At 43.4% G+C, this 24,219-nt stretch overlaps 1 protein-coding gene across 12 annotated transcripts in view; it reads left to right on the top strand.

The window, feature by feature from the left end:
• SYNE2 (spectrin repeat containing nuclear envelope protein 2) overlaps nucleotides 1-24,219 on the top strand; it is a 442,988-nt gene that overhangs the window by 395,390 nt on the left and 23,379 nt on the right. For 10 of the 12 annotated variants that reach the window (XM_021074201.1, XM_021074160.1, XM_005660039.3 and 7 more), the window contains 4 exons: nucleotides 2,870-3,025; nucleotides 5,627-5,785; nucleotides 6,627-6,793; nucleotides 20,556-20,718. In XM_021074201.1, coding sequence (XP_020929860.1) covers nucleotides 2,870-3,025; nucleotides 5,627-5,785; nucleotides 6,627-6,793; nucleotides 20,556-20,718 — 645 coding nt within the window. Of the gene's footprint in view, nucleotides 1-781; nucleotides 1,826-2,869; nucleotides 3,026-5,626; nucleotides 5,786-6,626; nucleotides 6,794-9,476; nucleotides 15,001-20,555; nucleotides 20,719-24,219 lie in introns of those variants that run through there. The other 2 variants (XM_013993486.2, XM_021074185.1) reach the window with 2 other exon arrangements.

The following is a 24,219-nucleotide window of genomic DNA, read 5'->3' as shown; positions in this document are numbered from 1 at the left end:
GTTCAATGTCAGGTTACCATATACGCATGATTCATTTCTTGGTTCTCTACTCTGTTCCACTGGTCTGCTCTCTCAGCATTTATACCCAGTTATCTTGAGTACTGTGTTTCATGAGAGCAGCTCTTCATTTCAGGTGTGATATGAAGAGCTCAACCCCTCAACCTCCCACAAGAGTGTGGATACCCTTGGTTCCCTTTGTTCTTAGTGCAACTTTAGAAGCAGTTTGTCAAACTACAAGAAATCCTGATAAAAGCTTTCATGGAACTGTATTGAATTTATAGGATAATTTTGGGAAATTTTAACATCTTTTTGACATTGAGTTTCTGAATTTGGTGTTATTTCTCCTTTTAGTCATGTCTAGTGTTTTATAACTTTTTTTATGTAGTATTGTACATCTTTTGTTAGGTTTCTTTCTTGGTGTATTATTTTTGAAGCTATTGCTTTTTTCTAATTATATATTCTGTTTATCACTTGTGCCTAGAAATGCAACTGATTTTTTTTTTTCTTTTTAGGGCTTCACCTGCAGCATATGAAAGTGTCCTGGCTGGGGTTCCAGTCAGGGCTGCAGCTGCTGGCCTACTCCACAGCCACAGCAACACCAGATCCTTAATCCCCTGAGTGAAGCCAGGGATCAAACCCGCATCCTCATGAATACTAGTCGAGTTTGTTTCTGTTGAGCCACAGCAGGACCTCTGAAATGCGCCTCATTTTAGTGTGTTATATTCAATATCTTGGTAAACTCTTGTTAATTCTGATCATTTGTTTATCTATTCTTTTGGAGGTCTATGAACACAATCACCATTGTAAGCTGGCAGCTGTAGCTCTGATTTGACCCGTAGCCTGGGAACCTCCATATGCCATGGGTGCAGCCCTAAAAAAAGGGGGGGGTCCCAACTTCATCATGACTCAGAGGTATTATCTGTGTTAGAGATCTGAAAGTGTCTGTAGCGTTTAACAAAATGTATCTGGGGAAGCATCTGAGTGAAGGACTGGGTACCATTTCCGGCTAGTAATTCAAGAAATACACATTTAAGTAGTAACTAGGAATCATTACACACATTAAACTTGCCCCCCAAATATGTAAAACATAACACCAAACAGTATATGGAAAAAGATAGTCATTCCTTTGCAGATATGATTTTGCACTATTTATTAAGAGTCGTGAATTGTCCTTACTCCAGAGTTCTACACCTGTTAATTATCCTTCCAACTGTGGCAGGAAACTGGGTATCCAAACCCAAATGACTTAAATCCAGTGGTGGAGGTGGTGGATAACTTACACACCTCCCTACTGTGCAGGCATCTGACTAAGGCCCCTCTGAGCAGGAAAGGCTGGATAAAGTCAGAGATCTTCTGGGCTCTAGCCTAGAGTCAGTGCATGGGAAACCTCTGCTTGGGACTTGGCCCTTGACATAATGTAGCTGGTAGAAATGTCCCACTGTAGAATCTGCCCTCGTTCACTTTACTAGCATCCTGAAGCTAAAAGTAGGAAAGGTTTTAAATGATGGTTTCTCCTCTGATAAAGGTGTTATTTCTTAATCTCCATGCAACTTTTAAAAAGAATTCTCCAGGCCATTTTATTAAATGTAGGGGCGTTCCCACCGTGGCGCAGTGGTTAACGAATCTGACTAGGAACCATGAAGTTGCGGGTTCAGTCCCTGCCCTTGCTCAGTGGGTTAACGATCCGGCGTTGCCGTGAGCTGTGGTGTAGGTTGCAGACGAGGCTCGGATCCAGTGTTGCTGTGGTCCTGGTGTAGGCCAGCAGCTTCAGCTCCGATTAGACCCCTAGCCTGGGAACCTCCATATGTCTCGGGAGTAGCCCAAAGAAATAGCAAAAATACAAAAAAAAAAAAAAAAAAGAATTCTCCAGGCCATTTTATTAAATGTGATGTAAATCCTCATTGGCAAGTTAGGAAATCATGCCAGTGGTAGCTTTTAGAACTCTGAAAATCTGTCAGAATTAACACATTTTTGTTGCTGGCACCCCTCAGACTGATTTTTGATCTAAATGCGATAGATTTCTCTTCTCAGATTTCAATAGACAGATATGAATAGAGACCCTTAACACGTGCTAAAATGCAAGGAATTGGAAGCACAGTAAAAACGTGGAGGTCTTGAGTGTTTGGGCTGTCACATTTTACCTTCTCTGTTGTGAAGGTAATTATCTTGATTAAGTCCTAGAATTCAAAGCATTTTAATTTGACAAATACCTCATTTTAAAAAATAAATGTTTCCAGGGCCAGCGGAAATTTTCTGCTAACCCATCCCTGGCAGTTATTAGGGAACAATTTATTTTTTCTTTGATTATATTCATTCTTCTTGAAAGTTAACCAAAATCATTCTCTTTGGACAGAATCTGTTGTTATATGATGTTACAAGCTGTTGTTATATGCCACATAGCAACAGTGCATTTCTTAAGGTGGTTTTAAAAACGAACAATCACATTTTATACAACATTTCTGTAACAGTTTCAGGTTTAAAAATGTGTGTGTGTGTGAGAGAGAGAGAGAGAGATTGTTGCTAGAGCCCCCCCCCCACCAAATACTTTTCTCTAAAAAAAGATAAAGACCTAATTGACTTTAAAATAGAATTAATTATGTAAAAGTCTGAAATACCTGAGGAAGTGAAAATAAAGGTGGAAAAGAAGTTTTCCTTTGAGAGAAGAGGTGCTGAGGACTTGGCCAACTGCAGCTGCAGACACTGGCCCTGGGCTGTTTCTCATTCAGTAGGTCCCGCCCCCTTGCGTGGCCTCCCCTCCCCCAGAGTCCAATCAAAGGCTTAGCCTACAGGTTTGGAAACAACAGCAGCTTGAGTTGAAGGGTTTCTCTTTTTTCTTCTTTCCTCCTTTCTTTCCTGTGTTTAAATGCAGGAACTGGAGAAGTCTTTGGCTAACTGGGCTCAGAACTTGAAAGAACTTCATGTTATGAAGACGGATCTGACCCAGCACCTTCTTGTGGAGGACGTGATGGTTCTGAAGGAGCAAATAGAGCATTTGCACAGACAATGGGAGGACCTCTGCTTGAGAGTAAGTCAGTTAACTGCAGGGCACGGCTGTTCTGGAGTTTACGGAAATGTCTCCGAAGGCCAGACAAAGTAGAAAGGAGCTTAATTTCATTGAACCAGAGGCCCTTTTCAGTTGGAGCTCAGGCCGGCCACTTGATTTAAAAGATTTGACCTTTTGTTTCTCTAACACTCAATGCTAGAACTTTGCACACTTTTAATGAGCTTTTTTTTTAAATAAATCATCTTAAGTTGGGGGGAGGGGAAGATTGCAGTCTTGAGCCGCTGTGTGCCCTCAGCTCTTTGTTTTATACAGATGACAAGAATCAGGACTTCTGCAAAGAGGTCCTGTCTGGCCTTAGAGCAGTCCCCTGTTGGTATCTGTTCCAGTACAACAAACAGCAGGCGTACATTTATTTAGTGCCAGGCTTGGGGGCATTTTATTTGAGAACTCTGCATTCACATGCAATCCAATGTTTATTTCAAGGAACTGGTTTTTAAAACTCTCCGAAAGAAATGATCAGCTGCTACACTTCAGATCTCAGCGGATCACTTCTGCTGATTAAGAATTGGATTGTGGTTAGGGCATTATTCAGTGTATGTGAAGGATCAGGATGGAATTAAAGGGTTCAAATAAGTCTTTGTTTTAAGAACATTTAATTCTAAGAAAAATAAAAATAAAGTCTTTGATCTCATTTTTGTTAATTAAGAAGGGCTGAAATTAAAAGTTGAAATTCAGACACTTTTGAATGGATTTTAATAAAATAAAGAGGTTATTCGTTATTTTATTATTTAATGTTCACAACATAGCCCTAATTTTAAATGTCTTTTTAGGATTTTTATTCAAATTTTTTAGAAAGAAAAATATTGGAGTTCCCCTTGTGGCTCAGCGGAAACAAATCTGACTAGTATCCATGAGGACACAGGTTTGATCCCTGGCCTTGATAAGTGGGTTAAGGATCCAGTGTTGCTGTGAGCTGTGGTGTAGGTCATGGATGTGGCTCTGATCTGGCATTGCTGTGGCCGTGGTGTAGGCTGGTGGCTACAGCTCCAATTAGACCCCTAGCCTGGGAACCCGCATATGCCAAAGGTTTGGCCCTAAAAAGACAAAAAAAAAAAGAGAAAAAAGAAAATATTTAGAATATTTGAAAAGTATCGTGAAAAGAAGAGGCATGGAAGAGGGCCTAGATGTTGCTAATTGTTGCCATTATGAAACCAATCAGAATGACACTGTGGAAAATGTTCGGATTTTTAAGCTGCGATAGATAACTAGGTGCTCTGAGAAAAGAAGCACAGAACTTTTTTTTTACCTGTAGTTTTTTGAGACCTCTTAGCACATTTGGCTGGGTGAATGTACAAGCATTAGATATATTTTTGAACAGAGCAGAAAAACCTCTAGGGGTTCAACCTTGGTTCCCCCATTTGGAAGGGGGGGTGTTAAAGTTTAACTGAAAGAACTCTTAGCTACCCTTTTTATCTCTAAGAGTCTAAAGATTTCTATGACCTAGAAGTACTTTCATACATTTGGAGAGGCTTATTTGCATTCTTTAAATTTATATTTATTGAGGTAACGATTTTGAACCCTGGGAGGAAGAAGACCCTTTGCTGATGTCAGCTTAGGTGGGGTTGTTTTACAAAACGGAGCATTAGGTATTTGGGGGTCAGCCTGCTCACACAGACCAGTATTGATTCCATTTCCATGGTTTCCATTCATAGCCATAGTACACACTGGGGAGGTGGATTAAATGAATGATATGCATTGCTTTTTATTTTGCTTTGTTTTTGATATACATCACGAAAACATTTAAATGACTAATTTTTGTGGTCCATTTGCATTACAAATGTTAGATTTATATTGTGATCTAGAATATAGTTTTTAAATTTTAAACAGGCAGGATATTGGCCTTAAGTAGGCATAAGGACTTGGACTATTTTTTTAAAAAGAAACAGTTTTGGTCATAAAGTTATAAATTAGCATGTGGTGACCAGTAAATAAATGTATATTGAAAGAATATACATTTATCTTATATATAATAATAATATTAATAATATAAATAATAATGTATATTGAAAGAGTTCCCTTCCTAGCTCAGTGGTTAATGAACCCTACTAGGTTCCACGAGGATGTAGATTCGATCCCTGGCCTTGCTCAGTGGGTTAAGGATCAGGCTTTGCTGTGAGCTGTGGCGTAGGCTGGCAGCTGTAGCTCCGATTCGACCCCTAGCCTGGAAATTTCCAGCGGCCCTGAAAAGCAAAAAAAAAAAAAAAAAGAATAACAACCAGAAGAAATTTGGGTGATTCTTAATGCATTCATCTAACCTTTCCTGTTTCTAATTTTGAATATAACTTGATAGTAATAGATATGTATTAGATAAAACTGAATCCTTTTGGTCAGTTATACTTCAGGTACAATCTTTTGTTGCTGTTACTTTGTATGGCATTTATCAAAGGTGTTAAGAAACTTCTGTTGAAGTTAAACCTTAGGTAGAAGGTAGAAACATAATAATTTGTCTATAGGACCACTGATTAAAGTGCATGAAATTCACAGTCCTTTTGATGGTGGGAGGGGAAGAGAAACCCTTCACTTCTGGCCGGTACTCAGCTGCCAAATGCATTTTCATTCCAGGTGGCTATACGCAAGCAAGAGATCGAAGACAGACTCAATTCATGGATTGTGTTCAATGAAAAAAATAAAGAGTTATGTGCATGGTTGGTGCAGATGGAAAACAAAGTTCTCCAGACAGCAGACATTAGTATTGAAGAAATGATTGAAAAGCTCCAGAAGGTAAGTGGTGCCTGCAGAGGTTTTAATGACCACAGTATTATTCTCTGCCCTTCTCACTTTGCTCAGAGCTCTCAGTGTTGTAGGTCCACCTCCACTGAGATGGGAAACTCGGGACCACTCTGAGTGGGCGTGATGCTAAGTATCGAGGGCAGCTGCTTGCTCTTGGTTAGGAAATGTGTTTACGTCTCTTCAAGCTTCAGTTCACACCTCAAGTGAGTTATGGCTGCTCTAGTTGTATTTTGAAGGGGCTCCCCAGGCCAAATGAGAAGGAGCCATGGCAGTGGGGCTCAGAGTGAAAGGATCCCTAATTCCCACAGAGAAAGGAAGAAAGAGGCTTCTTGCTGCTGTCACCCAGAATGCCACTCAGCTAAACCTCAGGAAAACACTTGCCGGTAGATTAGGCTAATTGAGTTATACTCAGTAGTCCTCAGATCCCAAGTAGGTTAAGTTAGAAGAAATCTATGAAGGGAAACCAGAACCAGGGCTTTTGAATTAAGAAAGTAACTACTGCCTTTCACTGGTGGCCTAATGGTTAAGGATCCAGTGTTGTCACTGCTGTGGCAAGGGTTCAATCCCTAGCTTGGGAACTTCTGCATGCCATGGGCACAGCCAAAAAAAAAAAAAAAGAAAGAAAGAAAATGACTCCTGCCTTATATACACTGCATGCACTGAGTGGGCCTCATTTGACATTTTAGCTACTCATTGAAGAGCTGCATTCACAGGGATGAGAAGTATTTTTGGTTTTTAAAAAATGTCACCAGGCACAACTGTGTGTTTATAGCTGGCAAAGAAGTGAATTTTTGATAATGATTCAGGCTTTGTGTTTCGGTGCCTGTGCCAGGACTGCATGGAAGAAATTAATTTGTTCAGTGAAAACAAGTTACAATTAAAACAACTGGGTGACCGGTTGATCAAGGCCAGCAACAAGACCAGAGCGGCTGAGATCGATGACAAGCTCATCAAAATTAATGACCGTTGGCAACATCTTTTTGATGTCATTGGATCAAGGTAAGAAATGGCCAGGAAAAGGATCCCTACTTCCCCAGGTACCATGGTTACTTCACAGATCTAGAAATGGAGCTGTGTCTTCCTCTAAGGTAATTCAGCAGTTTTAGCAATTTATAGATAAAGGCAATGTTGGATAAAAATGAGTGGAAATTCCTTTTTTTTTGAATTCTTATTTCAGCAATATAGGAATATTACATTTTAGGTTAGCTCACTGTAGTATTTTTTTCTTTAGCTTGAAATTTCACATGAATTAGATGAGGTTTAAATGAAAGCTGGTCCATGAGGAGCTTTGCTTAGCAATTCTAACACTGCCTTAGGACTTGCACGTCCACTGGATGAAAGCACAACTGCCTGTTCCTGCTTGTGTGGCAGGTGCAGGCAGGTTAGGACCAAGGCCCGATTTCTAGATGCTGCTTCCGAATGTCCCTGACTGCTCCCCCCTTTCCCTTGCCCCCACATTCAAGGCAGGGCTCTTCCGCAAGTGTGTGCTGGGTGTGCCGGGTCCCCAGTGGCCATCCGGTCCCAAGATGTGGACTAAGGCTATATGATCATAAATCAAGGCTGTCCAGTGCTTGTTGAAAACAAGATGGGTGGTTTTATTTCCCAATGAAATAGTGATGACAGTGCCACTCAAAGCTTTCAAATGTCTTCCGTCTTCAAATTCTCTGTCCAAAGAGAGACCCTGACCAAGGCGTTTTTCAGTTGTAACCTGTCAGGGAAAGAACAGTTGCTTGGCTTTGAGGCTATTCATGCAGCTGTATTTCCACTGGCCAAACCGATCTTTTGCATAACAGGGTGCTCTCATTTTTGAACACATATCATGTGGACTTTCCAGGAGAAACCCATAAGGTAAATAAAGAATTGGAAATACTGAAAATAAAATGATCTTAATAATTCAGCCTTTTATCTCACTCATAGGTGAACCTGAGTGAGCCAGCAAGTTACCAGGCTCGGTGCTTTGAGAATTATAGACAGGAAAGAAGATGAGTTAGTTACATTAACGGAGCAGACATGTGAGCAGCTGTAAAACCAAGTGGTTTGAGAGCTCAGATCTCTTCTTCCCTGAGTGGGGGTAGGGATTGGGAGAGCCTAATAGGAGAATGCTCTTCCCAGATGGTCCTGAATAAGGGGTGGGGATGCTGCTAGTGGCAGAGAGGGAGGAATGTATGTTGTGAGCAGAAAGGTACAGGGTAAAGCAGTATGGAAACTGTTCAGGAGGAGTTCCCTGGTGGCTCAGCAGGTTAAGGATCTGGCATTATCACTGCTATGGCACAGGTTCGATCACTAGCCCAGAAACTACTGCATGCTATGGGCACAGCCAAAAAAAAGGAAGGAAGGAGGAAAGGAAGAAAGGAAGAGAAAATGGCTCAAGAACAGGAGATGAAGCTAGAAAGGTGGATTGGGGCTAAGTCTTAGAAGAGTTTAAATTTCAACTAAAGGTTTGGCTTTCAAAATAAAGTATGAATCACTGTTTTTTAGTAGTGCAGAGTCTGTTGAAGAAAATACTCAGTGATTTGGCAGGCAGCATAAGCTGGGCTGAATTCAACTTCTCTCTACTGCCAGTTGAAAAAATAAATCTATGGTAAGCCATGGTGGTGACGCAAGCAAGGATCAGGAGCACAGATTTTGAGCCAGTTGCCTTTACCACTTACCATTGGAGACTTGAGTAGTGATTTAACCTTTCTGAGCCTTGGTTTCTCAATCTACAAAATGTGTCTAATGGCACTGCTTTCATCAGAGGCGGCTGTGGGCATGAAAGCCGTGTGACTCACAAGTGACACAGGCCAGCATGAGGGAGCCAGCACTTACTGAAGGGTTATTTATTATCATTGCCTTGCCCTGCAAAGACTCAGATGAAGTAGCTCAGTTGTTGAGTGGAAGAGGATTCCCACGGCTACATGTAATAGTGAGACCCATGACACCAGTGTCTGTCGTGTAGATTCACAATGCTTAGAATGGAGCTTCAAATACTTGTTGAAATGAGTGACTGTCCAGTACATAAGAATACAGTCTATTCCTGTGGGTAAACCATGTCTTGTTGGTCTTTGTCTTCATTGTCTTTCTCTCCTAAGTCATCTTGGGTGCCTGACACTAAAAAAGGGTGTGAATAAGAACATCCTACCTGTTCTTGGAGCAGGATTTAGTTCTGCTAAAGGACCTAGAGTGATGATTCATTCTTAATCACTTGTGCTTTGGTTATATCACTTCAGAGGGTTTTTTTTGTTTTTTTTTTTTTTTTTTTTTTTTTTGCCATTTCTTGGGCCGCTCCTGCGGCATATGGAGGTTCCCAGGCTAGGGGTTGAATCGGAGCTGTAGCCACCGGCCTACACCGGAGCCACAGCAACACGGGATCCGAGCCGCGTCTGCAACCTACACCACAGCTGACGGCAACGCCGGATCGTTAACCCACTGAGCAAGGGCAGGGACCGAACCCGCAACCTCATGGTTCCTAGTCAGATTCGTTAACCACTGCGCCACGACGGGAACTCCTGTTTTCTTTTTTTTTCTTTTTAGGACTGTACACGCAGCATATGGAAATTCCCTGGTTAGGGGTTGAATTGGAGCGGCAGCTGCCAGCCTACACCACAGCTACAGCAATGCAGGATCCAAGCCACATCTGCGACCTACACCACAGCTCACAGCAACGCCGGATCCTTAACCCACTGAGTGAGGCCAGGGATCAAACTCACATCCTCATGGATACTAGGTCACTAGGTTTGTAAACCACTGAGCCACAATGGGAATTCTGTCACTTCAGAGTTTTAGTAGCTGTTTGCTTCCCTCCCTCCTCTCCGTCTTCAGCCAATTCCTTGGTGGGAAAAAGGAAGAAAAAAAAAAAAGACAAAACAAAACAGCAAGTGAAATTTCCCTGGTCTTTAAGGAAGGAGCAGTTGGCAAAATAAGGAGTTGAAATCATAGCAAACATGTTGACTGCCGGTTGTATTCTTAACAATGTGTTTTTTATGTGTTATTTGATTTAATGTCCACGGTAATTCTGAAAGGTAGATGCCATTATCCCATTATACAGATGGGGAAACTGAGGCACTGAATTAAATAACTTGCCCACAGTTGTGCTGCCTCCCTGCCCCCCTAGACCTTTCCAGTTTGTTACATTGAGATGGGAAGAACATATTGAGAACCTAATCTCTTTAAAACTGGGAACTAGAGAGGAAATAACTTATTTTACTTTAAAGCAGAGGCCAGACTGAGACAGATGGCTGAGTGTCGAGGGAACTCTTAGTTTATACTGTAGGTGAATCTGGGTTCAGGCAGAAGACCTGTCATATGTTGGCTTCATGTGGCATCAGCTCCTTGTCTGGTCTATGACATTGATAGAATCATTATGAGAAAAGCAGGAGAGGGGAATTCCCTTTCAGCACAGCAGGGTTAAGGACCCAGCATTGCCACAGCTGTGGTGCAAGCTGCAGCTGTGATTTGAGTTTGGTCCCTGGCTTATGAGCTTCCATGTGCTATTAAAAAAAAAAAAAAAAAAAAAAAAAAAAAACAGAAGAGCAGGAGAGAATAGGCTACAGAATTTGAACCACGTTGACCAGAACCTGCAGCCCTGGTTGAGGTTTTGGTCAAATGAGGAATGGCCTCATATGACCAGAGCCTTCTGGACACCATTTAACCATATCTGCCCTGTTCACAGGGCTCTGCTGCTTCATTGACGTGTGGGGGGGGGACAGCATCTCTTGTAAAAAACAAGTAAGATTTAGAGGGAGACCCTATATAGGTACCCAGCTTCATGACTTTAAGATTTTAACTATAAGCCTTTAACTTCAAATTTGGAAATGGTGTTTGGAAGTCCAGGACCTCAATCAGGTCTAATCCACAGGAAAAAAAAAATTGAAAAAGACCTGTTATTTCAACACAGAGAGGTAAATTTCAAAAGAACTGATAAGACATGAGGACTGGGTTACTTAAGTGCACCTTAAATTTACTCCTTGTTTCAAGTAGGAGGCTCCATTATGTGGAGCTGGGGTGGGGGAAAGATAGGGGAAGAAACGAGTGGTATTTGGTTTTTTAAGTGCCAGGCTCATATATATACAACTCTGCAAGGTCAGAATTCTCCATTTTACAGGGAAGGACACTGTAGCTCAGAGAGGGTAAGTAACTGAGCCAAGGGCAGTGGCAGTCGTGCACAGGGTGGGATGGAGCCAGGGTCTTTCTGTCCCCCTGCATCATGCGTCAGAAGAGCACTTGGCTCCTGTGAGACTTTTAAAGGTGGTTTATCAGAATTTTTCTAAAACCTAGAACTCAATGGAGCTGTAACTATTCCCTCCAGAGCAGGGCAGTGGTTCTCAAACTTGAACCTGCATCAGAATCCCTGGAGCTTCTGAGAACTTAGATGGCTGGACCCCCCTCCCCCACCCCCACCCCACCCCAAGCTTCTGATTCCGGACGTTTGGGTGGGGCTAAGAGTGTGCATTTCTTCTTCTTTTTTTTGTGTGTGTGCTTTTTAGGGCTGCTCCCACAGCACATGGAGGTTCCCAGGTTAGGGGTCTAATCAGAGCTACAGCTGCTGGCCTACACCACAGACACAGCAACACAGGATCAGAGCAGCATCTACAACCTACACCACAGCTTACTACAACGCTGGATCCTTAACCCACTGAATGAGGCCAGGGATTGAACCCGCAACCTCATGGTTTCTAGTCAGATTCGTTTTTGATGCGCCATAACGGGAACTCCAGAATGTGCATTTCTAACAGGTGCCAGGTATTGCCAATGGTGCTGGTCTGGGGCCCACACTGGGGTCAGCAGCAGGGTGAGGTGACACGGTGGATTTGCCACTTATAGTGACTAAGTCCTGTGACCTCTGGGAGTGTGTTACCTTGTCAGTAAACTATGTGCAAGATCCTGGATGAAAAAGCACCAGAATGATGGTAGGTCCGTCCACTCACAGGTGTGCTGGCTTCAGTGTTGTGCAGTGTTGTGCAGTATGGCTCTATAATAAGGGAGGTGAGGGGCACAGACCCAAACCATGGCTTTTCCTCTGCTTTTAAAGTGGTTCTCAGCTCCGGTGTAATTCTTAAAGAATCTAAAGGACATGTCTCCTGAAATAACCAAATCATCAAGGGGCTTGGGGTGCCTAAGTCAGCCTTAATGCCGATTTCCTCATGTAAGGTCACATAGGCCCCGATGTGGGAGTTAGAACCCACAGACCTGGCTGTGCATCAGAGCTGCGGAAGGAGCTTTTAGCATCCCTCTCGGGCAGCATCTTACATTTGTGACATCTGAACTTTTATAAAACATGCTATTAATTTTTTCAACAGAAGGTCCATTTGAAACGCTATATATTGTAGTGATTATTCTAGAACCCAGTCTGATTTGATGATAAATATTAATTATATCTTACTATGCCTATTGACAGAAGAAATGAAAAGTTAACTTTGTTAAAACTGTAGCTGTTGGCGCCCCCTCTTCCCCGTATTTTCTAAGATAATATCTTTGAAAAGTGACCCAGCAAACCCTGAATGCAGGAGAGATGGTGAAATTACAGAAGTCATTTTTCAGAACTACTGATATATGTGATCCCATGTTTTGGTGAAAGCTAAGTTACCTATAAATAAGAATAGTTGAGACACAAGATGTTGGGCAGTGGACCAAAGGATGCATTGTTGCCTTGCTTCAGCCAGCATGGACCACAGCTCTGGACCCTTCAATGGGACAGATGCCAGAGAAAGCCTCAGCTTGACACATAATCTCACCCTGTGAACCATTGATTTCAAAATCCCAGTAGTTGAACTCCTTAAAAGTCCATCTCCTCTCATTTCCCAGAACCCCCTTTGCATGTCATTGATCAAAGTCTTTGCTCTGCCCCATCCGTGAAGCAGGGGCCCTGTGTCCTCAGTGATCGACTCTGTCTGGTTGTTCATGTTGACAGAGCCTCGTCAGAAATGTGAGGGGTAGGGGTGGGGCCTCTTTTTAAAGACTCTTTCTAGCATCTTGTGAGAATGGTCTGGTCAAAGCTTTCAGTGCCTAAAACAGATGAGACAGCTGAGCAGAAAGATGTACCCCAGAGTGTTTATATTGGTTTCTGTCTGTGTTACAATCATCAGTGATTTTAATTTTTTTTCTTTTCTAAATATTCATTATGGGAAAAGGAACATGGAGGCTTTTTTTTTTTTTTTTCCCCTTAAAAAAAGTCATGAGGGAGTTCCTCTTGTGGCTCAGCTGGTTAAGAACCTGACTAGTATCCATGATGATTCGGTTTGATCCATGGCCTCGCTTGTGGGTTAAGGATCCAGCTTTGCTATGAGCTGTGGTGTAGGTTGCAGACATGGCTTGGATCCTGTGTTGGCTATGGCTGTGGTATAGGCTGGGAGCTGTATCTCCGATTTGATCCCTGGCCTGGGAACTTCCATATGCCACAGGTATGGCCATAAAAAGCAAAAAAAAAAAAAAAAAAAAAAAAAAAAAAGTCATGAATGATGTTTCCTTTCTCCTAATTTCTCTTTGATCACTGGTGGACTTGGCATCCTTAGGCTGGTGTTTTGAAGGAAGGCTGCATGCAGACATACTGCCTATGGTCCCTTCCTATTGAGAGCAGATGGCTCTCCTATCAGAAAGATCAAGTCCATGAAAGAAACTTTTAAACTAACCATAATTTTCATGTTTTACCTACCAACGTAAAGAGACCACCTGCTTTGTAATAGTACTTAAAATATTGTCACTTAAGCTCAGCAGTTACTACCATGACAACTGTGTGTTAAGATTGGTTTTCCACCCTTTGAAGAATGGGCAGGAAGATAGGTGCCTTTTTAAACTGATACCTTTTTCATTGCTCTCCTTTTGACTGTATTTTCTCAAGGTTATTTGGGAAGACCAAACAATGCTGCTAGTCAGAAAGTTGACTTGCTCTGGTCTTAGCAGGTTGCCTGCTCCAGCGGGACTGGAAGGACTCAGGGATTTTAGCTCAGGGAGGGTCAGATGTAAAGTCGGCCTCCCTGTTTCCTTCTTCCTTCCCTTCAGCCCCATCGTCCCGCCCCTGAAGCAGGTGGCTGCTGTTCCCAAGCCTGCAGAAGTGCCTTCCCCAGGGTAGGGGAGCATCCCCAGGAGACAGCAGCCATCACAGGGTCAGCAGGCTGGCGCCCAACACCAGCCAGGTCCAGTGCACTGAGCCTTTGGGGTCACCAGGGACAGCCAAGTATGTGCACACAAATTAGATGCTGCATTTGAGGAGAACTTTATCCAGATGTGCACTCCTAATTTCACTGGTCTACAGTGTGCTTACTATGTTTCAAGGTGGTAATGTAATAATGACTAAATATTGGGCTTCAGGGACCCATGAAAAATGATTCACATTATCAAATCTCCAAATGGTGCTGAGACTGAGCCTAAAAGGGTCTTGGACACAAACCAAAGGTGTTTCACTGAGCAGAGCCACTCAGGATCACGTGGAGAACTAACTGTGCATAGGGCAATAGAGAAACTTACAGATACTCACTTATGGGAAACCCTAAGAGGAGCTAGCAAGAAAAACTGCAAAATTTCTTTCTCTGCGAAGTCTTGAATACCATTTATACTACAAGATAGAAATTTTTTTCCCCTGAAAAAAAAAAAAAAGCAAAAGAATAGAGTAAATGAAGTCTCTGCCCTTCCTAAAAGCCAGGAAGCCCAGGACTAAAAAACACAGGGCAGAAAACGTCCTGGGGAAATTTTTTTTTTTTTTTTAGGAGGAAAGGAGGAGCCATTCCTCTTGGACCTGGGGGCTTCAGATTTCACTGTTGCTTTTAAACCTGAAACAGAGACATTTAATTTGATGAGAACACAAATCCCCTTCTCCGTGCCCCCAATCTAAATGTTTCTTCCCTGGGTTTATAGCACTTCATAAATAACCCAGAGCCAAGATAACACTGGGACTTTATTTCCTCTAGCGTTGCAATTCTGTAGCGTCAGAACAAAGACTGTGTGTGTGCGCGCGAGAGGCAAGAGCTGGAGATATTTGTTTATTGGAAGGGAGAAAACTGAGATTAAAAATTGCAGTTCGTGGAGAAGCAGTTCTCCCCCTTGCCTGCTGGCGTTGCTCTGGGGTGGTGAGCGGGGCCGTGCCCATGGGAGCCTGCGGGAGGGCGGCTCATGGGAGATGCTGAACCAGTGAATGGAGAGGCCGCCAGGCGGGGGAGGGGCCGCCTGGTGGAGGTACAGCCGGGAACTTGGAGGTTTCGCTCAACCTAAGGAATGATTTTTTCTCATCAACAGTAAGTGCCATTTCAGTCATCAGCTCTGCATACGGGAGGGGCGGCCGCTGTCTCTGTGTGTCTCTCTGTCTCTCGCTCGCATGTTGGTTACAATAGAAATGACGGTAGAGATGGTGGCTTCGGAGTGTGTGCGCTCAGCCATGGGGGAGGGTTCTTTCCCCGTGTCAGCAGGCGCGCAGTGTCTGCAGCCAGCCTTTGACAAGCAGGGCAGAGAAGTGAGTGTGCTGTGTGGAAAATGGAAGTCCTCTGGTTGCATAAATGCTTCAAAGAGGCGATTAGCTACGATGTATTGTAATGTTGGTGCCCTCAAATCAGGGCTTCAAGATATTCCAGTAATGATTATCTTAGTAGTAAGATGTTTAGTCATTTTCAAAGATGCAGTTGTGCAGAATTTGCACGGTGTCTTTAGCAACTGACAGCTACCCACTGGTCTGAGTATCTGCTCTTTTCACTACAAATTCAGATACTTTGACCACCTTAGTTTTCCTTTTTTTTCTTTTTTTTTAAGTTATGTTGTCCACATTGACATAAGAATTTTTTAACTTAATGCTGATCCAAAGGCCTTTGAGCATGTAGAGAATAGGACTGAAATGTAAACCACTCCATATACATAAATTTGATATTTAAAGCCTTCCTTGGACATTTTAAGACTTTGGGCTTTATACATCCAGTGATAATCACCTGGCTTGATTTTTGTTTTGGAAGGAGAGCAGGGTTTATAGGTATTAAATCCTGACCCATTGCTAGCTAAAGATAAAGGAAAATTTTTATTCACCTTGATTATTTTCTGTATTTCTACCCACATTCCCCACAAAATAAATTTTAATTTGTATTCTCTTTGGCAGAATCCTTTTTTTGCTTCGTATCATATACTAATGTTTTAGTTTTATTCTGGTCTTCCAGTAGTCCATACAGGTGAAAAAAACACTTTGCATCTAAATGTTTTGTTTCTGCAACCCTCGAACTAGCATTCAGCTCAAGGAATTAGGCTTATTTTTTCTAGAGAAATACAGTTTGTTCAAATACCTGTGTGGTTAGCATGAATCAAGCGCACCTGCAAAAAGCTTGGACCAGGGCAGCGATGGTGGGTTTCTGAAGCTGCCTTGCTGGTTGATGTCATTCAGAGCTGTGCTTGTCTCCCTGTGCCAACAGTCTGGCTTCTGAATGTGTTTCCTTGTTTCTCGATATTAACTCGGCATTTAAAATTTTCCAAGAGCAATATCAATAAGGCCTACCTCGGAGGCCGGTTTCCTGGGTTGGCAAATGGCGTGTCCTTCCTGATCTGGGAAAGATGATGGTTCGATAGATTAATGTCTGTGCAGAATTGAACGACACAGACACAGCAGTAAATCTGCTGGTTCCCAGAGTAAGTGGTAATGTGATTATCTGAGAAACAACATCTGTTTATTCCACTGGGCATTTGGGGATATTTCACCTTCCACCAGAGGTTGGGACATAGAAGCTAGTCCTGACTGGATGAATGTCTTATAGCTTCTTGGCGATCTTCTTTTCTTTCCCTCCTTAATTTGCCCTAAGTGTTTGTGTGATGGGTGTGCTTGTTTGGAACTACGTTTGCCCACTGTGGAACTGAGGTTTAGAAGCGTGTGTGTTGGAGTTCCCATCGTGGCTCATTGGTTGATGAATCCGACTAGGAATCATGAGGTTCCAGGTTCGATCCCTGGCTTTGCTCCGTGGGTTGGGGATCCGGCGTTGCTGTGAGCTGTGGTGTAGGTCACAGATGCGGCTCAGACCCTCGTTGCTGTGGCTCTGGTGTAGGCCAGCGGCTACAGCTCCGATTCGACCCCAGCCTGGGAACCTCCATATGCTTCGGGAGCGGCCCAAGAAATGGCAAAAAGGCAAAGAAAAAAAAAAAAAAGCGTGTGTGGCTCGTAGTGTGGCAGCCAACTGTGGCAAGATGGCTTAACAGTTGCGCTCATCTTTACCTTTTTCCTTTAAAATGTAATGTGACCACCTTTTTTTTCTGAAAAAGACAAATTCAAAGGTATGAGTGAACATCATTTACTCATTCAGAAGACATTTATTGAGTACCTCCAGTATTGTATTAGAATGTTTAAATTTAGATCTAAGACATTACCTTTGAATCCTTAGGGTCTGCACAGGACCCAAGACAAAGCCAGTGGTTAAATGTTTATTGAAAAGAAATAATGGAGGGGCAAAGTGAGCCCCTAAAACTCAGCCCTTGGAGGCTGGGTTCCTACACCCCAGTGTGTCCTGGAGCTGTGAGTCTAGACTTCTGATCATGTTCCCTGAAGGTGATAGAAACTACCCCATACCCCTAATATGTGCACATTAGCATGTACAGGTTTATAGGAGATGCCAGAAGAAAAAGTGCTTAAAACAGCAGCTCTGGCCAGATGGCCCAGGTTGTAATCCTTTCTCTGCCGCTTAATGACCGTATGACTGTTGTAAGTTATTTAATCTCATTGCCTCAGTTACTTTGTCTGTCAAATGGGGATGTTACTGTTGGGAGGGTTAAATGTGTTTGCTCACTTACAGGTAATGTACAACAGGCTTAACACATATAGATGTTAGCATGTTCTGTAGTTGTTTCATTTTGGTAATAATGTGTGTGAATTATAAAGCATATCCAATGTTGAAATTTTAAAAGAATGGGATAGCCATCCTGTGGTACAGTAGAAGCAAAAATAATGTATTGGGGAAATAAAAAAAAATTTTAAATAAAAAATTAAAGAACGAGTTAGCAATAGAAAGTCTAATCTTTCATTGTCGCACTCCACTGGTTTGTCTTAAGCACCACATTTTGGACATCCCTGACCTGGGGTACCTTCTCCATACTCCCCGCTCTGCTTATTGTATGCCTCACTCCTTGGGATTAGCAGGATTCAGGATCACGTCATCTCAGTATTTTTGCATCCAGGTTATTTTATTACTTGTTAGCACCCTTCATTTAAATCATTGCATTCTAGCCTTCTACTTGTAAAATAAAGGGGCTGGCTGGGATCCTTATGATAGAATAGGGTCAGGTGCTGGATGGAGCAGTGGGGGCTGCCACTCTGAGAAGAGAGAGGAGGAAGGATGAGGAAGTAGGAAGGCTATGCAGAGGCAGCTGCCCCTCGAGCCTCTCCCCTCCTTGGGAAACTTCTAGGGCAGGGCTTCTCCATCCAGAGTCTCCCAGGAAGGCAGCCCCTTGCAAACTGCATGGAAGACTTTGTCTCATGGAGCCGGCTCCAGCATTGTCTGAAGGGTTCCTTCTGTTCTCTGGGCAGTCAGGGTGACAGGACATTGGGATGAGAGGGGTGTACCTCAGAAGCCAGGGGAACAGAGGAAGGATATAGGTTACAGCTACATCCAAGCCTGGCCTCCGGATTCTGTTACTTCCTTTTTAATAAGTCATTGTGTGGCTTCGAAGGAAATTTCTCCTTGTGGTATTTGCAGTAAGAATGTAATTTGGAAAATAGACCTTTTTAAAAATTTCACGACCACAGTTTTCTGGGAATTTATCTCTGTCAGGTGCTGTGCCAGAAGCTTTCATGAGTCTATGTCTCATTCTGCCCTCTCAGCCACCTAGTGAAGGAAGGCACTGCTCTTGATGCCATTTTACAGGTTATATTAAGCAGAGCCAGAATTCATTCCCAGACCCTGACCATGGAGTCAGTGCTCTTCATCACCAGACTCCATGGCCTTCTTCTGGGTTTGCTTACCTTGTGGTTCTGTTGTGGATAAAATATTTGTAAAAGGACTTAGTGGGTCCAATGCTTCATAAATGAGGTATTATTATAGCATGTGATGCCAGTCGGCAGCAGTAAGAGCTAGTATTTTACTGAGTCTTGCCCTATGCCAAAGGTTTTATGTGCATCCTCTTGTTTCCCTCTTACAGTTGCCTACAAGGTGGATAATTTGCAGATAACATGGAGACTGGACATCAGGTTCACAGCTTATAGATGGTGCAGTGGCACTTTGACCAGGGTCTGCTCACCTCTGGCCAAATGTCACCCAGATGCCACTGCCTCTCTGAAGCTGAAGGGACCTCAGAGGCCTTTTAAGATGAGGGACTAAGGTTGAAGGAGTTTCCCTGAATCATAAAACTAGTTGGAAATAGAGCTGGAGCTAGAGGTCCACCCCAGGTCGATCTGGTCCATAGTAGGATGCAAAAAATAACAGTCATAAAAATAAAACACACACAATTGTGTGGTTTACTTAAATAATAGCGTAATAGCTCCTATGTATTTATTCAGTCACAAATGTCCACCAGCACCTCCTGCCACTAGACTGTGTGGGGAGTACTTGCCAGCCCTGTGCAGCCTGGCCAGTGAGGGCTGTGACATGATGGGCACAATGACACACACATAGCCAGAGAGCTGGGGGCTTCGGGAGCACATGGATGGGGATGAGCACGTGGGCTCCTTTTAGAGAGCAGTGGCAGATGCTCCAGGAGAAGGGAAGGAGAGCTGCTTTGTGGAGTGAAGGAACTGAGAAGGTCCGGAGTTCAAGCTGGTGGATCAGGGTAGGGCGAGGGCCATGGGGGAAGGTTTGAGCAAGGATCAGACTTGGTGGATACGAAGGCTACAGACCAAAGGCAGGTAGGAGGGTGAGGAGGGCGGCAGAAGTCTACTCCCAGGCAGTCAAGGAAGAGCTGCCATGCAGGGCAGGTGGTGAGTTAGGGTCAGGGCCATGGGATGTGGTTCTCATATACCTCCTAACAGAAGTGATGATCAGTGGATACTTTCCATGCAGCTGTTACTGGAAGTCTCTGGCATTAACTCAAGAGCCACAGGTCACTAGAACAAGCCCTCACTCGCTCTGCTTGAGTATTTTCACATTTTCTTTCAACATCTATGTGGAAATCTTTCCCTCAGCCCTTGTACCACGTCCCTGTTGACGTGCCAGTAATCCAAGCTATTGACACCATGTGTGTATCCATGTCCCATCAGTGGGTTGGTGAGGTACATGGAGCTGGAACTGCCCTTGCGGATATTCTGGGTCCCCTCCCCCCTTTTTGGCTGAGGCGGCAGCCCCACAGTGGGCTGGTTCCATGTGAGAGCACCCCCTGTCCCCCAGGCTGGACACAGTGGGGTCTGGCACAAGCTCTGTACTGGCTCAAGTTGAAGGTCCCATGAAAAACAAGTGAACCAGGTGGATACAGTCTTTACCCATCAGCGAAGGTCCCTGTCTGCTTCAATCCTGGTGACTCCCAAGACAGAAACTGGATGGAAGTGACATGTCATTATCTTCACCTTGAAAGAAAGAAATAGCATCTCGTGTCTCCTCTGGAGCCCCAGATGTTCTGGGTGTCATCTCAGGGGATCCCACCCTGGGAATGATAGGCTGTCACATTTACATGGGTAGATTAACTTTTAGTCCATTTGAAAATCAACCAGAACAGTAATTTTGTAAAGGGTCTCATTTTCTGTAAAAACTCATCTCAGGGGACATGAGCATTGTCCTTGCTATAAAGTCAACCAATGATGATTTCTGTCTAGCCTCCAGCAAGCACTCCTGCGGGCATGTTCTTTGCACCACTAAACATTACACTTTTGTTTTCCATCTCTTTTTTTCCCTGCAAATATGCTTAGGGTGAAGAAGCTGAAGGAGACCTTTGCTTTTATTCAGCAGTTAGACAAGAACATGAGCAACCTCCGCACCTGGTTAGCTCGGATCGAGTGTGAACTTTCCAAGCCTGTGGTTTATGATGTCTGCGATGATCAGGAGATCCAGAAGAGGCTCGCTGAGCAGCAGGTGGGGAAGTGAGAAGTGGGCTCTCATCATCGCGTGGCTGTACATGGGCTCCACTACCTCAAACCTTCCCCGCTATGGTTGTGTGTTTTATCTGGTCCACATTTCATAACATGGGGTTGTTTTTTTTTTTTCCAGAGAAAGCTGACTGCCTGTTCGTGTTTTTGGGGATTGGGGGTGGGGTGCAACTAATGTTTAGGACGCAGACATTAAGCTTTGTGTAAATAGAGTTTTTTTTATTTTGTATTTTTCTTCACTTTGATTTTTGTTTTAATCAATTTAGTTTTGGAAGGCATAATTCATAATTTTTCCAACCAAAGGTTTTTGGGGGATAGTACTTGGTGTGTCTGATAGAGCTTCAGGGAAAAAAAAAAAAAAAGGCAGTGAGAGGGTAGTTCCTGCTTGCCTTAGAAAGCCTCTCCTGCAATGTTCTGGGAGTTTCAGTCATCAGGTCTATGTCTCTCAGCCAACCTGGGAAATTCCATAGTGTGAAAACCCTGGCCCTAACCTGATGGGTGCTCTTGGGTCTCACTGACTTACCAAAAGTCCCTTCCTGCCCTGCCTGGGCTCACGTTGACATGCTCACTCTCATGTGTAGGGCCTGAGCTTGTCTTTACTTTTCAAGCAGTTAAGTTTCTTTTATTCTTTGAGTAGCTTTTCTTCACTTGTTTTTCTCAGCCTTGAGAGCGGATTCTGTTTTAACCACATAGGCATTATGGTCGTCATCCAGTTTGCAGACCTGTATCTGTTTTCTTCACATTTCCTCCAGAGCTTCGGTGTTTGTTGTCTGTCAGCACAGCAGGGCGATTCGCCTGCAAATAGCAGCTGCTTAGGGGCAGAACCAGGGCTGAACCTTTTTCATCAGACTCTTATCAAGGCCAGAGGCCACCCCTTGATGATGAATTCTCTTGGGTTGAGGTCAGTCTTTCTCATGGTAACAAGCAACATCTCACGCTACCATGAAATAGTGCTAAGTATTTGATAGTCCTCTCGACTTAGATCTTTATTTAATCCTATTACGATTACTGTTTGAATAATGCCTGTTCTCGGATTTTCAAACTAGTATGATTTAGCAATGCTGCAAAGTAAAAATACTGGTTTTTCCACTTAGCCTCAGAAATTTAAGTACGGCTTTTTTATTTAGGTCATCGAAATTCTGTCTCTGCTTTTTGGAGAAATGAATATTGATTTAACTACCATGTTAATGGACATTACAAAGATTTTAATGCCCTTGTCAGTACAGTCACAGCTACTGAACATTATTGGCTTCATTTTGATACAGGATTGATCTATTAGGTTGAACTTCTTGAGCAGTCTCTTCATAGACAAGGCCTTGTGAATAACCATTTACCTTAACTGGTGAGTTTTTTTCAGGTAACTAGAACAGAAGCTGACAACATTTTTCCTCTTAAAGAATGACTGGCTAAATTTGGCAGGGACTAATAACGTGTGTTAACATTTTGTAAATCTGAAGTGTGACAAAACGTCATTAAATTGCAGGGAATTTATTTCCAGGAGTGTGCAATTTGGTGCAGCTGCCCTTCTCTCGACCATGTCTGTTCCTGTACGGAAACCATCTTTAATTTCAATCTGGTTGATTTGGAGGTTTCCTCTTTAGAATTCAGAATCACTGTCATGAAAGTCTTATCCCTCAGTTACAGAGTGCAATTATGGAGCTAATGTTCAGGACTGCCATTGCTGTAGAGAGGAGAGATGTTATATTAATATTCTATCGCACTGTCACAAATCACCACAATTGTAGCAGTTTAGCACAGAGTTATCATCTTGCAGTTCTGGAGGTCAGCAATCTGACCCTGGGCTCAGACCACAGCGTCTGCTGGGCTGCGTTCCTTTCTGGAGCTTCTAGGGGAGAATCCCTTTCTTTGCCTTGAAGTCCTAGAGGCTGCCTGCATTTCTTGTCCATGGTCCCCTTCAAAGCCAGCAATGCTTCATCTCTCTGTGCCTTTCTCCCTCAGATTGGCTCTCCTTCTGCTTTGAAGGACCCTTGGGATGCCATTAGGCCACCCAGATAATCCAGGATAATCTCCCTGTTATAAGGGCAGCTGATTGGCAGGTTTAATTCTCCTTTGCCCTGTAACCTAGACAGGTCGTGGGGATAAGAACATAGTGGGGGGGTGGGGGGAAGGAGGTTGAGGGGGGGAGTGTGCTGATATTCTGCCTACTAAAGATGTCCTGAGAAAACCTTTAGTATTCTTATTTAAAAAAAAATTATATCTGGAGTTCCCATTGTGACTCAGTGGTAACAAACCCGACTAGTATCCTTGAGGATGCAGGTTCGATCCCTGGTCTTACTCAATGGGTCAGGGATCCAGTGTTACCATGAGCTGTGGTGTAGGTCACAGATGCGGCTCCAATTTGATCCCTAGCCTGGGAACCTCCATATGCCACAGGTGTGACCCTAAAAAGTAAAAACAAAAACAAAAACAAAACAAACAAAAAGTTATAACTAAACCCAGACCTTGCATTTTCCACCCAAACCAGAAAATGTGTCACACGTAAAAATTCTGTATGGGCCATTTTTTAAAAACCTGACTTGTGTTTCTGTCACTAATTTAAATATAATAAATTGCTTGATTGCTTCCAGAAATAAGACCCAAACATCTGGGATCACCTAGTAAGTAGTGCCTCTGCCAGAGCCCTCAGGCCCTCAAAAGTGATTAAGAGCCACTCATCATGATATCCTTGGGGGTCTGGTGCAGGTAGAGTCAGATCTTCTCCTCTTTGTGTGAGACTCCTTAGGTAATGAGAGTTGTATTGTCATTCCTGTAGAATTCATCATCTTCAAAATATGAAAGAAGTGGTGGCCACCTTTGTGATGCTTTTAAACCACAGACCGTTTTCACTGAGTCTTCAGCCTCTCTCTCCAGTTTTCTTTAGTTTCCTGGTTCCCTGTAAGGGCCTGATGGTGGCATGGAGGGTTAGGTACCCCCACTCCCTGTAATTACCAGTGGTCCCCTCCCTAGTGGGCCAAGTCATCTTCATGCCAACCCCCAAATCCTTCCCAAGACCCCAACCCCCACCCCCGCAGAACTTGCTTGCTACCCCCAGACCTTCCACCAGAGGCATTCTGAAGCCACCTCCCAGGGCCCCCACAACCACATGATTTTCTGCCCTCTCAGCCAGGTTTTCTTCTCCCTCCCCTTTATCTTGTTTTTCTAGTTTCTTTTGTATTCTCATTCTTCCTAGCTGCATTCTCAGCTCTAGTTCCTTCCCCATCCCCCTCACTGCTCCCTGACTGCTGGTAGCTCTTCGCCAGCTTCAGTGCTCAGTGTCACCTGCTCAGGAGCAGAACAAAACGAACAGGCACCTCTGTTTCCAGAACCGTTGGTGAAGTCTTTCACATTGTTTGATGTTGTTGCTTAAGTCCCACTTCATATCTGCATTTGAACAGTTTTGAAATTCGGTCCTTATGCAGACTCTGACCTCAGTGGGCACAGGTGGTGGGATTATTTCAGTTTGCAAAATGTTACTTGTCCAGTATTT

Source organism: Sus scrofa, chromosome 1 (assembly GCF_000003025.6).
Source record: "Sus scrofa isolate TJ Tabasco breed Duroc chromosome 1, Sscrofa11.1, whole genome shotgun sequence".
Lineage (NCBI taxonomy): Eukaryota > Metazoa > Chordata > Mammalia > Artiodactyla > Suidae > Sus > Sus scrofa.
Note: the sequence above shows the minus strand (reverse complement) of the source record. Positions and strands in the feature narration are given on the sequence as shown.